Source organism: Merops nubicus, unplaced genomic scaffold (assembly GCF_000691845.1).
Source record: "Merops nubicus isolate BGI_N331 unplaced genomic scaffold, ASM69184v1 scaffold7334, whole genome shotgun sequence".
In the NCBI taxonomy this organism is placed as follows: Eukaryota; Metazoa; Chordata; class Aves; order Coraciiformes; family Meropidae; genus Merops; species Merops nubicus.
In genome coordinates, this window is record NW_008602170.1 from 1 (window position 1) to 13478 (window position 13478).

The window sequence follows — 13478 nt, forward strand, 5'->3', positions numbered from 1 at the left end:
CGGGCTCCGCTGCGCCTCCCGCCTCACCCTCCGCTCCCTGCACCTCGCAGCCCGGGACGGCGCCCCGTGCGTGTTCGGCGGCATGGTGTACCGGAGCGGCGAGTCCTTCCAGAGCAGCTGCAAGTACCAGTGCACCTGCCTGGACGGGGCGGTGGGCTGCGTGCCCCTCTGCAGCATGGATGTCCGCCTGCCCAGCCCCGACTGCCCCTACCCGCGGCGGGTGAAGCTCCCTGGGAAGTGCTGCGAGGAGTGGGTCTGCGACGAAGCCAAAGAGCAGACTGCCGTGGGACCTGCTCTCGCTGGTGAGTGGATGTCACTCTGTGGACAGCAGCCTTGGGGGGAGGCTCACCCTCCGTGGAGGTTGGGGGCGGTGGGACAGGTTGACACAGGGCAGCCCAGCAGCTGGAGTGCTGCAGTAAGAGCAGCTACCCCATGTGAGTGCGGCTGCCTGTATTTCTCAGGAAAGGGAGGAGAACTGTTGGCAGGGCATGAGGTCAGGTGGTGGTCTCATCTTGGTTGTCTCTCTCCTGCAGCTTACAGACTGGAAGACACTTACGGTCCAGACCCTACAATGATGCGTGACAACTGCCTGGTGCAGACCACCGAATGGAGTGCTTGCTCCAAGACCTGCGGCATGGGCATCTCAACTAGGGTCACCAATGATAACGCCTTCTGCAGGCTGGAGAAACAGAGCAGACTCTGCATGGTCAGGCCTTGTGAAGCAGACCTGGAGGAGAACATCAAGGTAAATAGTCTCATCTTCATGCACAATCTGCTAGGATATTTCCATCTATTAGCAAACCAGTAGTCAGTTTCACGTGGTTTACCTTGAATTTGAGTTTTGCTCCAGTGATGTATAGTGTAGGATTGAATGTCCTCTGTTTTCTCTCATGCTGCATTAGGGCACTATGTAAGATACTTGTCCCTAATGAAAATGTATTAAGGATTATCATGTCCGCTTGCCCTGAGCTTGCAAGCACGGTGCTGTGTGAAAGCCTGCTTTCTAAACGTTTTGTGTTCACTTATATCCTAACAGAAAGGCAAAAAGTGCATTCGCACCCCCAAAATCTCCAAGCCTGTCAAGTTTGAGCTGTCTGGCTGCACCAGCGTGAAGACCTACAGAGCTAAGTTCTGTGGTGTCTGCACTGACGGGCGCTGCTGCACACCCCACAGAACAGCCACCCTCCCCGTGGAGTTCAAGTGTCCTGACGGAGAGATCATGAAAAGGAAAATGATGTTCATCAAGACCTGCGCATGCCACTACAACTGCCCTGGAGACAACGACATCTTTGAGTCTCTGTACTACAGAAAGATGTATGGAGACATGGCATAAAGCCAGAAGGAGACGCTAACTAGATTCTCAACTTGAACTGATTTGCATCTCATTTTGTAAACATGATTCAATAGCACAAGGTATTTAAATCAGTTTTTTTTTTTTTTAATTTCAACAAACTGCTCCATGTGACTTAAGACAATTTTTCTACTGACCCCAAATGGTGGTTTGAAGAAGAAGGTAAAACGGACAGTGGGACCACAGCAAGACACAGCTTCAGAACACATTGTTCGTGAGGTGATGTGAAGGGGTTAAAGGGAAAGAAATAGGCAGGAAGAGCAGACTCAAGCAGATGTTCCCTCAGTGTGGTACAACATGCTTCATCTAGTAGTGCAATTGAGAAGGAGGCCGCTGTTGGCGTGGCTGTTGGCGTGTTTGCTGGCGCTGGTTTAGCGACTGCAGCAGCTGGAATGCAAACCCTCCCCCAGCAAAGTGCTACGTAAAAGGTGTTCTGTTAGTCAGGACGGTGATGTTCAGCTCCGACACTGATTCGCGTGGCTTGGTCAACAAGAATCAGAATCATGGCTATTAGACTGGACAGCTTGTAGCAGTTGATTTACCTGTAACAAGCTACTTTTTATTAATATTGTAAATATTGTGTGTATATATATTTGTACAGTTATCTAAATTAATTTAAAGTTTTGTGCCTTTGTTTAATGCTTTGAAATTTCAATGATAGCCTTCTTTTTTTGGAACAAGATAGGTAGGATTTAAAGCTTGTTTGACAATGCATTCAAAGCATGAAATAGATACTCCAGTGGAAATTGTTCAGAGAGCCAAGTGATGACTTGGGATCAAGGTGGAGATTGTTAGAGCTGAGGTGCCTGTATCCTTACACGGCTTTCATCTGGCAAAATAAATTTAATTCCACTTTGGACAAGTGGCTTTAAGAAAAATTACTCTTCTGTAGCTCATCAGTCTTTCCATTCGAGTATTTGTTTCTTTCTTTGACTATGGCTCTTTTTGGACAATTTTTTTTGTTGAGAAGTGTGACCAAAAGTTACATGTTTGCACCTTTTTAGTTGAAAATAAAGTATTTATATTTTTTATATAAATGGCTTGGTATTTATTTCATTTACTATTACTAGTCTTCACGATTACTTTACATATTCTTAGAAGGGTTTGGCTTTGCACTAGATAAAAATCGAGTAATGTGTGGTGGGTTTTCTGTCCAGAAGCACATACACTTAAGAGCAAGTGAGTGATTTATAGTTACTTAATCTGTGACTAGTGAACCGACTGTAGTTGGTTGTTCTTTTGAATTTAGAATGGAGGGCAGAGACAGGTATGCTTTGCCAAGCCAGGTATTGCATTAGAAAGTACATCAGGTTCCTCATGTGTCACACACATGTGGTGACTTTAAAGTGAGTCAGCTGGTCACCACAGTATTCAACTCCTGCAGTAATACACCATGAAATGTGTAATTTTGTTGAATTGTTCCACTGGTAAAGTTTTGGTTTTGACTAAGGCAAGGAAGGTGTTCTTAAAGTCTCTGCATTGAAGTGGCTTCTGACCAGAGCCAAATCTGGAAGCCCAAAATTTGGCAAAAACTCTCAGAAGAGCTAATGAGTTGGACCATAAAAATCACAGAATAATACAGGTTGGAAAGGAGCCTCTTAAGATCTTCTGAATTAACTTTCATGCAGAGCAGTGCTAGTTTAGATGTGGTTTTACTTATATTAAGGCCTTGGTGTGGTAGACAGAGCACTGAACTTGGATGACCAATACCTGGGTTATCTTCCTGCTTGATGACTGAGGGCAAATCCCTTGACATGACAGTTTTGTCAGTTACGTTTCATTCCTTCAAACTCCTGCAGGTCCACAGATGAGAAGTGTTGTAAGAGCCACACATTTTGATAATAGTCCAAACATTCTTCTCAGATAAGCAAAAAACTGTGTAAGGACAATTGTGAGTCACTTCTCTCAACCTCCAAAAGCCAAAAGGAAAGCTTCAGTCCTGTGCTAGGTACTACATTAATAACAGACTTCCCCCCATTTATTTAGAGACAAGGGGATCTTTGAAGTTAAAATTAACCTTTGCACTAGAAGCATTAGTTCTTGTTTTTGGAAAAAAACACATACTCTCCAACAAGAATCCTTTTCAGGCAAACAAGTTCAATCTGGAATTTCCTGGTGAAAGGCTGTTAGCGTACAAAAATGTCCATCCTTCCTGAGCACCTTTCAATCCCATTGATCTCAGCTAGCATTAGCAGCAAATCAGTGTAACACCAGCTTTGACTAATGAAGGACAACAGAGCCCTAAACTACTGGGAAGTCAACAGGAGTCTTGCCAGAGGCCTCACCAGGCTTTGCACAAGGCCATAGAAGCATTTCTTCCTCTAAAAAATACGAGGAATTCTCCTGGCATGAGGAAGTGGCTTTCTGCATCCCATATGAAATAGTTTTGGGTAGCCTCTGGCTCTTATGCTCCCCAAGACTCTCCAGCATTTTTCCTCTCTCAGGTTGTTTTTTCTTTTTTTAGGTTATGAACACGATGCAGCCGTTGAGTTCACCCTGGAAGCACTTCAAACAGTCACACAACCACAAGGACTGCTTGTCCAACTGCTACTGTGGCTCCACCCCCAAATAACAAGAAAACTGTCATTTCTAGTTCCATCAAGGACAGGTGGTACGTGGACTTGGTTTACAACCGATAGAACAATCTGTAGAAGCTCTCAGGATCAGAAGAACAGAATGAAGCACAACATACCTGGCAGGTTGGGATTAATGCCCTTAAGAGATGTGGTGTTTATGGTGCTGGTCAAGCCTGTTCATCATCAGTTCCACCTTGTGCTCTGTTACAAATTGATATCAAACATTATAATGAACGGCCATTCCTTATAACATCGACCCCTTGGTCCCCATGGCTGCCTCACCAGATGTACTCAAGTTCTACTCCCAGTCCTCTGTGGTGTGGGCTGTATCTCAAGACACCTGAGGTACACAGTGCTGTGGCCTCCCCTGGCACTGTCCACTGGCTGTGCCTGGCATATGAGGCTGCAGGGCCAGAGAATGGCAGCAGTGCTCTAGTTTAGGAGGGGCCATCTGTATTTAGACACCACAAAGAGGCTCTCCCAAAACAGCTTGGGACCACAACCTACCCTCTGCTTGCTAATGCAACAATGCAGCTGCTTTGCCCACATCTGACAAATTGTCACACTGCTTCACAGGCCAGCAGAGGACAGAAGAGGCCTCCTGTCAGAATATTTTAATGGTGATTTGCTTTTGCCACTGTGTATTAAAATAAGGAAGTATGTTGCATATGTAAATCTGTTTAGCGAGTTGTTGTCCAAGATCATGAATCTCAGCTACCACCACATTATAATGATTTGCACTCCTTTTTCTCCCAGGAACACATGTAGTCTTCTGACAGAACCATCTATGGACACCATTTCACAGGTGTTTGACCTCTGAAGGTTTCATCTCTGAAGGTAAAGAAATTTAAATACTTCTGTTGTAAGGTCTCCTAGAGTAGGCATTATACTGTTTGCAAGACTTTTTTTCAAAGGTATCCTGGGGATAAGGAGCCCTAGTGTGGAATTTATGGCATCTTAAATTACAGTTAAAATGTGGGCCTTTCAACCATAAAGGTGTTTCTTGATTTTGTTTTTTGTGCCTAAGATGCATAGATGCAAGAATAAAAACTTGAGTTCGAAAATCTATACTTGTGAGAGAGCATTGGTTTATATTCCTTCCAAAATACCTTGTTGTGAAAATTCGCTTTTGGATGTTTGCATCCTCAGAAAATCCTATTGTGCAGGCTTGCTCCTGTGCTTTTACAATTTTATTCATATATGAAAGTATATTCATTCAAATGACTTGCTGCTTAAAACCGATCTCCAGCAATACTAATAATGCAGTTGGTAAAGGACCACTGTAAGTCAATGCTCATTTAATAAATGAGATTCAATCATTACACTGGAATTCAAGGTGGCTGGAGACCAGAGTATCAAATAATTTGTGAAATAACTCTAAGCCATCGTATTTCAGATTTTTGTACCATAACACTTTTGCGTGGATTTGCAGCTTAGCATTCTAACACAATACAGATGTGGACAACAGACAGGGATTATAGCCCTTTCGTATGAAATAGGCTCTACTCTCCAGATGGAAATTTGTCAGATTCCTCAGAGCTAAGAAACATCCAAAAGACACTAGTTAAGAAACTCTTCAAGAATGAGCTACTTTTAACGATCCATAACCACACAGGAACAAATAAGTCTTTGAACGGTATCCAGTTGTTTGTCTCACAAAGGCCGAGACTCAGCTGAGAAAACTGATTTTGGACACCACTAGAAATAGCACGCTCTTAACTAGATCATTTGTATTTTTTCATGTAGCATAGTTTTTTCAGACATCGCACTTGAAAAAAGCACTCGTGCCATTACACTGAAAAGGACATTAAATGTAAGAAGGAACGGTAATATTCTTACCTAAACATATAATAATTCAACCGTTCTGACTTCGCATCCTACCACCAAAAACCCAAGCTCTTTAAAACAGTGCTTAAATGTGGCTTTAACTGATGTTATGCTATGCCTACATATGGAAGTAGTTAGTGAGGAGAAGTTGGGATGAAATACCAGTGTGAGACTTTGCCCAAAACCCAAGAAGAATCCAAGAGAGGAAGTAGCTCAGTTAACTTATTTTTCCTCTCATTTTCCACTTTTTTTCCTCCCTGCAGTTCCTTTGATTCATGCCCATAAATGGACATACCAAAAGCCACCACATTCTCACAGTGTTTTTCAGCCTGCCTGGAACCAGGAAATACCAGAAATTTCTTCAAGGAACCTGTTCCCAAACTGTACTAAAGCCTTCAACACATTCAGTGTTTGAACAGAGCTTAGAAGCATGACTAAGGTCCCATCTCCACTGCACGATCCAGCGTTGCTCCTGCATCGGAGAACAACCGCTTGCAGTCACCAGCACTAGCCCTGCCTGTTTCTGCTCTTCCCTGTGGTGGTCTGAGCCCACACCCTACAGTTCTGGGAAGTCCCCCCCACCTCAAAACATCTGTCTGTGTATTGTGGCAGCACTGCTCAGCTCCTCTCTGTTACTGGGGCTGTGCCAAATGCAGGACTATTTGCCTTCGCTTAATGGTAAGTAAATCCAACCCTAATAGTAGTATAATAGTGTTTATGCTGTGAGGAACAAAGCGTTTTACAGCCTCACCAGCAGGACCAAAAGGTTGCTAACGGGGCACTGCAGTGTAAACACAATCCAGTGGTGCCTCCATTCATTACTCAGCCCCGTTAATTGGGCCACTGAAAGAAATGCACCATCCAAAGAAATGTTTGTTGTTTTAAATTAGTCCTATTAAAAGCAGGTATTTAACAGCTTTCAGCAGCTGCAAAATGTGTTTTCCTGCTCCTGAGCTAAATGCTAAGAACCAGCTTTTCAGCCAGTGTTCTGAACTTGGAGCAGCCTAGCTAATTGGCATAACTGCAGTCACACTGGTTTAGACCACCTGTGGCCCCAAGTCCTGGGGCTGTACAAAGTTAGGGGAACTGCATGAGGGCTGTGTGCCTGGGAGGGCTCCCAAGAGCTGGCTCCTGTGGCACTTGCCTGGCAATAAGCACTTGTGGGAGCACAAATTGTACAAGAAAGTATTCTGTAAACAGCTAAAAGTACAACCCGCTAGGGAAGGGGTAAGCCAGTGTATCTGGTAAATTAATGGGATGGATGAAGATTCAAAACAATCTGAAGCATTGTTCAAGCTTTAGGCAGTGTAGCATGTGGGAAGGTATTGGATATAATCTTAATACACTGCGATATGGTACGCTGCTTGTTAATTATGCTTTCTTAATTGCATATCTCTTAAATCATGCAATTAAAAAAAAATTCTTTACTTTTAACCAAGGAAGACGTGTGATGTCTTCTAATGGGAGATCATCTCATCATGGACTTTGTGATTTGGCACAACACCATGCTGTGAAGGAGCTTACTTTGCCCTAGCTCTCAGGCTCTGTTACACCACATTCACCGACCTGTTCACTGATCCAAGAACAGGTATGGCCCAGCCAATGACTGGAATGGTGCTCTGCTACCACACAGTTCCACACCCAGGTGGAGAGCCTGGCAGGAGGAGAGGATTGGTAAAACACCACAAAACAGATCAGCTAACCATCCCCCTGGGGTACAGCTCCACAGCCAACAAGAGCAAGACAGAAAACACTGTTCAACGTTTGGACCTTCTTATCTGTGAGTCAAGAGCAGCAGAGAAATGCATGTTTGATGAGAAGCATGAGAATAGTTGAGAATCACTAGATGCTGTAAAGCCAGGGAGTAAAAGTACACGGTCTTGCTGAGAATATACTTATTTTCACAAGTTTCCAATTTCTACCACTCTAAGGAAGGTTGGTGGTAGAGGTCTTTAATCTCAGTGGAAAAGACACCATGTATGCAAGAGTGCAGAGCAATAGAAATATGTATAAAGTCACATTTGACCTTTTCCATTTATACATACTGTTCAAATTCTAGGCTTGTTCTGAGGTCAGAAAGTCCAAGGTCAATAAGTTGATCAAGCTTCTGAAATCTAACGTGGTTGGAGCTAATGAGGAAGGCCAGCTCATATTATCTTGGGAACTGCCACGAATACCTTTCAATGGATTTTCCTATCAGCTTTGTAGTTGTAGTTGTCCATCTGGGGGAATCTGCTGAACTGAGGTTTTCATTCTGCATGTGACTCCAAAGATTTTCATAAAATGGCATAGAAATTAAATTTTTCTTTCCTGCCACTGATCTTTCCAGCCACAGCTTCTTAGCCAATAAGTAGCCACTTTGGGAAGTACTTCATAGATCAGAACATACCCCAGACAGTGATCACAAATGGGTCCCAGCATTGCTAATGCCTAGGAGAATCCACCTGGGATCAGCACTGCAAGGGAAGGGAACACTGGGCTTTGCTTGCTCTGTTATAGGCTCAGCACTGCCACTCACCCTTATGTTCCACAGCAGTAATAAACAGCACTGTAAGTGCCATTTTATTTTAGTTACTTGAATAGACACCCAACAAAACACTGCTAGGGAAGAATTGGCAATGTTATCCACCTTCACTTAACAGCTGGAGTACTTGCTCCTAGAGCTAGACAACATCTAGTGTGAGTAAAGAGTTCTGTAAAGTCTAACCTTAGACACACATACACATGCATCCCCATTGTAGCTTTCTGTATATAGTTATTTCTGTATGTAGTTATTCTCACAAGGATGCAGTTATATTATAAATGTCATACATTATTCTGCTCTATAAATGTACGTTCATCTTACCCTATGTAAAACTGTGTATAACTGATGTAGTTCTGGCTTTTCTGACTTCTTCGAGTTCTTCCACTTCGAGGCTTGGAAGTGCAGCCACCCTTTAGAGTGCAAGGACTCTCTGGGTAAAAACTTGTTTTCTGTATGAAGAATTAATAGACTTTCTACATGCAGAAATTAAGCAAGATTCTTCTATCCTTAAAAGTACTTTCATTTCCTCAAGCTGAAAAGCAAATTAGAGACGATATAATGTTTTCTTTGGCTTCTGCATGTCATTCTCCACAGACCTTATCACAAAACAATTTAGAAACAATATGTCTGTTTGCTAGCAACCACACACAGACATATATGATGACATCCTCAACAAAAAATGGAGCCAAACAAGCGACTGTGATGCTGACTGGTAAGATCTTGTGCTGCACGGTGATGGCTGACTGTGAGAGGCAACAGGTTCTTGTTCCAAATTGTTAACAGTTTTGTCAAATGTCCCCCTAAGATTGTTTATCAGACTTCATTGAACCAGTCTTTGAATTTATTTGTGCTCTGTATATCCAGACCAGGACAACTTGTGGGCGAGTAGGACTGCATAGAATATCCATAGAAATGACATGACATAGAAAGTCAAGCCTGTTCCTGAGTCAGAAAATAAGTAATTGTGTGCTGTCACTTATATTTTGTATGGCTGACTCTCCAAAACAAGGAGGAGGAAAAAGTCTGTCTGTCATTTTATTTCGTAAGTGCATTTAGAAAAAAAACTTCTTTTTTTTTGATGAGGCAATTTTAGAGAATATAATTTCTATTATATGATGTTTTTAATAGGTGGTGTAGCAAGTAGGGCGATATGTTCCAGTATTTAACCTAGCTAGCACTTACTACATCACCCGAACCAGTGACAGAATAACATTTCCCGCAACAGCAAGTACCTCCTCTGCTGGGTGCTCTGCACAGGCGGGTGTGGTCCCAGCCAGCACAGAGCTCCGCTGCTGGGGGCTGCCAGATTTGGCTCCGGCTCCCAGCGACGGGCCCGGGCCCGTTCTCTGCATCACACTGACACCGTGTGGCCGCTCTCCGGCTGCAGCAGCCGCCCTCTGCTTCGCCTACAAACTTTGCCTCCTTAGAAATGAAGACGTGCAAGTTCATTACGTTCTTTTTGGTGCTAGACATTTCATTTCTCACTTGAAACAGTCCGTGCTATTTTAGTAAGAAGGATGGTGTGAGCTAAGCACAAGCTCGTCTGGAATATAGGAAATATTTGCTATTTTCTCCCAAAATATTAACACAGATATGTCTGAACACCATGCAGATGATGAAGAAAATAGAACACCCAAGCGTGTGGTTAAGTCTTCTCTGGAATGAGCTGCAAGTCACAGGCTGAGGTCTCACTGATCCCCTTTCTCTTGAGGTCTCACTGATCCCCTTTCTCTTGTGTTTTGGGCTGCTGCCCTGCTCTGAACTGGCAGCAGGTGGCAGATCAGGAGCCCCTTGCAGACCTCCCTGAGGTATCTGCTGACTTCCCAACAGCACTCATCCTGGAGGAACGAATCACAACAATATGTCACAATATATCACAATAACTGGCACTGCCAGGCATGCGGAAAATTCATCTGAAAGAGAAGAGAGGTCTATTTATTAAAGGTAATAATAAAAAAAGATGCATTTTAAATATCTTACTTTTTATCATGCATGCCTCTTAAAAATGAATCAGCCTTCTGAGGTCCGAGTTTTAGGATGAGCAAGCCTTGCTTTTTCTTCACAGGCAGGCATGGATTCACACTTAGACATTGGGTAGGTGTCAGAAATCCATCAAATTATTTTATGTAATTGCATTTTGTTAACTTTTTCCAGTTAACAAATTATGTTCAAATAAGCCTTTGAGTGAAATTGTTGGATGGGAGAATAATTTCCCTCTTGAATTCTTCAACATGCATAGACACTGAGTCACATCCATGTTCTGTAGGTTTGGTCTGATGAATAGGACTGTGGGTCTGATGCTCTGGGTCTAACCAAAACCTACCATAAAAAAAAAAAAAAAAAAAAAGAATGAAACGTCTGACCCAGCTCCTTACGTGAGTCCCAGTTCTGTGAAATGTGTTTGGACATACAAAAGGGCAAGAGGGCTGCTGTGCTCTGTCCTCTGGATTCTCTCTACTGCAGCTGACCCCCCAGTCACAGTGCAGAGCAGCATCTGGTACATGGGCACCTATATTACTTACATCCAAAAAAGTGGTAAGAAATGCCAGGCGTTTGTTAAGCGCATACACTTCCTTCATAAACAAACACTTAAGATTTTTACAAAAATTTGTTTGAATGACACCTTTATTCAATACTAATAATGTTCTTGGTTGCTCCAAAACAGAGATTCACCTGGGGTTTGCTTTCATTACTCTGCTCTTTAAATGCACTCTGCACCTCATCTTCTACATGAGCAAAGAAAAGAGGCTTTTTAGAGACATTTCCTCACATCACCTTTCCCAAGTGAACAACTTTTAACGAGGGGTCTTCACAGAACTTCAGACATTTTCCACCAGCTTCCTAGCTAGCCTGTCTGGAAATGCTCAGGAAGCCTCAGACCTGGTGCAGGACCAAAAGGCCTTGTGATACCAGTAGTACTGGGTCAGGAAGGGGTCAGAAAGGGCCTCTTCATGCTCCTGTTGCCAGCCTTCTTCTTCAAAAGGCTTGTGGACAGCCCAGATTTGTGTTCACTGTCAGCTTGGTCCTAACGGACAAAATTCTTCAACTTCTAAATCTCTCCCAAGAGTTACATCCCATAACCACCTGTGCACAAGTAGTTCTCTCAAGCTGCTGATTTGAGATTCCAGATTAGGCAAACATAGTTTGCTTTACAGAGAAATCCCTCTGCCCATTTATTTTCATGTTAAAGGTGGTGGCTCAGCAAAGCAGGTTGAAGAACATATTCCGGTTAACTTCTCTGCCAAGCACTATACACCCCTAGTAAAGTATTTTGTGTTGTGATTCAGCCTTAGCACAGCTGTTCTAGCTGTTTTCAAGATGGCTTTGAAATTCTTATCATCCACACACCCCAACAAAACCATCACCTACATAAAGTAGGTGAGATACATCTCTTACACCATCAAACTGTCATATATTACATGTCTGAGAAAAACATTGTCCAAAGAGCGAGTTAAAATAAATGTATGTTCTGTTTTCAAAGATGGGGCTTTAGGAAGGCATTTGCCATCTTCCAAGTCCCCAGAATTTATCATCTTATTAAATAGTGAAAATATTTCCTTTTTACAGATTTATCCAAGCATTTTGAGCCAAAATAGTCTTCTGGTTAATTGCTTTTTCATTTTTAAAAAGCCATGTGACTATTCTCAACTAATAAATCCATTCTCTCCACTTCTCAAAGCTCTGTCCCTCTTTTGATGCCCTTTCAAGTTGCACTCTTGCTGAAATATCTACAACACAGTGATTGTTGTGGACTTTGACACTAAGCTGTACATGCCATTTTCTTGTAGGTAGGTCTTTTTCTCATAATGCTTTGGACTGACCATCATGCCTTTGATGCAAAAAACATCCATCGTTCATAAGCTTTATTTTGGCATAAATGATGCTTTGGCGAATTGTCCTTGCTCTGAGAAGGATTCATTCTGGATGTTACAGGAACTTCCATGTTTTGTGTTCAAGAAGATATATGTCAAGAAGCTATGTGCATTGAACACAACTTTAATTGGCTGCTGACCCTGAACGGCTGCCACCAACAGCTTTCCCAGAGCTACAGCTATCTATGGCCTCAGATGACAAAACAATGGAGACTGCCAGTGGTTTAAAGACACTCCTGAGAGTGTCTTGTACTCACTGGAGTCAGCTAGTGAGTGTGTCTAACAATTGGTCTCTTCTTCCTCAAAGTGTTTTCTAATCTTCCCAAGTTTGTTTGCTCTGCCCTTTATACGTACTGAGAAGTGTCCAGTCAAGCCAGAACTCTTCACTCCTCTATGTGGATAGTATATCCATCCAAGTTCTGTCCCCTGGAACTTGAGAACTGCAGCTAAATGTATTGACTTAATCAAAATACAGTCTTTATCACCCAATCTGTCCTGTGAAGACATCAGTGCTCATTGTCATAACACCACCTCACTCTCCAGTTTGAATCAGTCTATTTTGGCTGCAATGTCTTCTGACCTTACAGCACCAGGGGGCAAAGGGGTCATGCTTTTGCTGGTTTTGTTTTTCCTTTTTTTGCAGAAGGCTGCAGACAACCTTATTTTATATTATGTAAATTCCAAGATAGTATCCATTTCTGCAAGATATCCCAAGAGCAATTATTCCCTTTGGTGATGAAGTGGATGACACAGAATCACACTGCATTTCTCTTCTGTTAAAGGCAGCAGTGGGAATTAGCAATGTGCATTTTGTATGATTTTTAGTTCATCTGTACAAGGGAAGAAAAATGTTAACATCTGCAGTGTAATTAGTTCCACTGGCATGTCTGATACACAGAACATACAATAATTTCTATAAAAAAATAAATCTTCCTCAGTCGAAGGAAGTCACAGCATAACCTTCTGCAGAATTTTTTTTCATTGTTTGCACCCTGGTAATTCAGTCTTCCCAGTCTTCTCATCTCTCAAAATGTATTAAGAGTTAACTGTTTACAAGGATGTAAAGTATTTCATAAAAAGACAAGGAAAGTTCATTCTGGTCCAGGTGATTTGTCTGGATTTCTACTGTGCAGAAGCTGTATTTCCTTAGAAAATGTACTTTTTTTTTTTGGTTGCCTCAGATCAGACCAGAAGAGGGCTATACACCACCAGCAAATGCAGCTGCATTCATTATTTGTTCAAAGTAAAATGCATCTAGACATGATTATCAAACTTTGTACCTCCCTAAGCAATTTATTTTGAACAGCAGAACCAAGTGTACATCATTC

The 13478-nt window shown here is 42.5% G+C and overlaps 1 protein-coding gene across 1 annotated transcript; it reads left to right on the forward strand.

Moving 5' to 3' along the window:
- The first annotated feature begins 9 nt into the window (after positions 1 to 9).
- CTGF (connective tissue growth factor) lies at positions 10 to 2388 on the forward strand. The gene is made up of 3 exons (XM_008938245.1): positions 10 to 302; positions 534 to 745; positions 1037 to 2388. The coding sequence occupies exons 1-3, from the start codon at positions 83 to 85 to the stop codon at positions 1331 to 1333; spliced, it is 729 nt and encodes a 242-aa protein (XP_008936493.1). The 5' UTR covers positions 10 to 82; the 3' UTR covers positions 1334 to 2388.
- The last annotated feature ends 11090 nt before the right edge of the window (positions 2389 to 13478 follow it).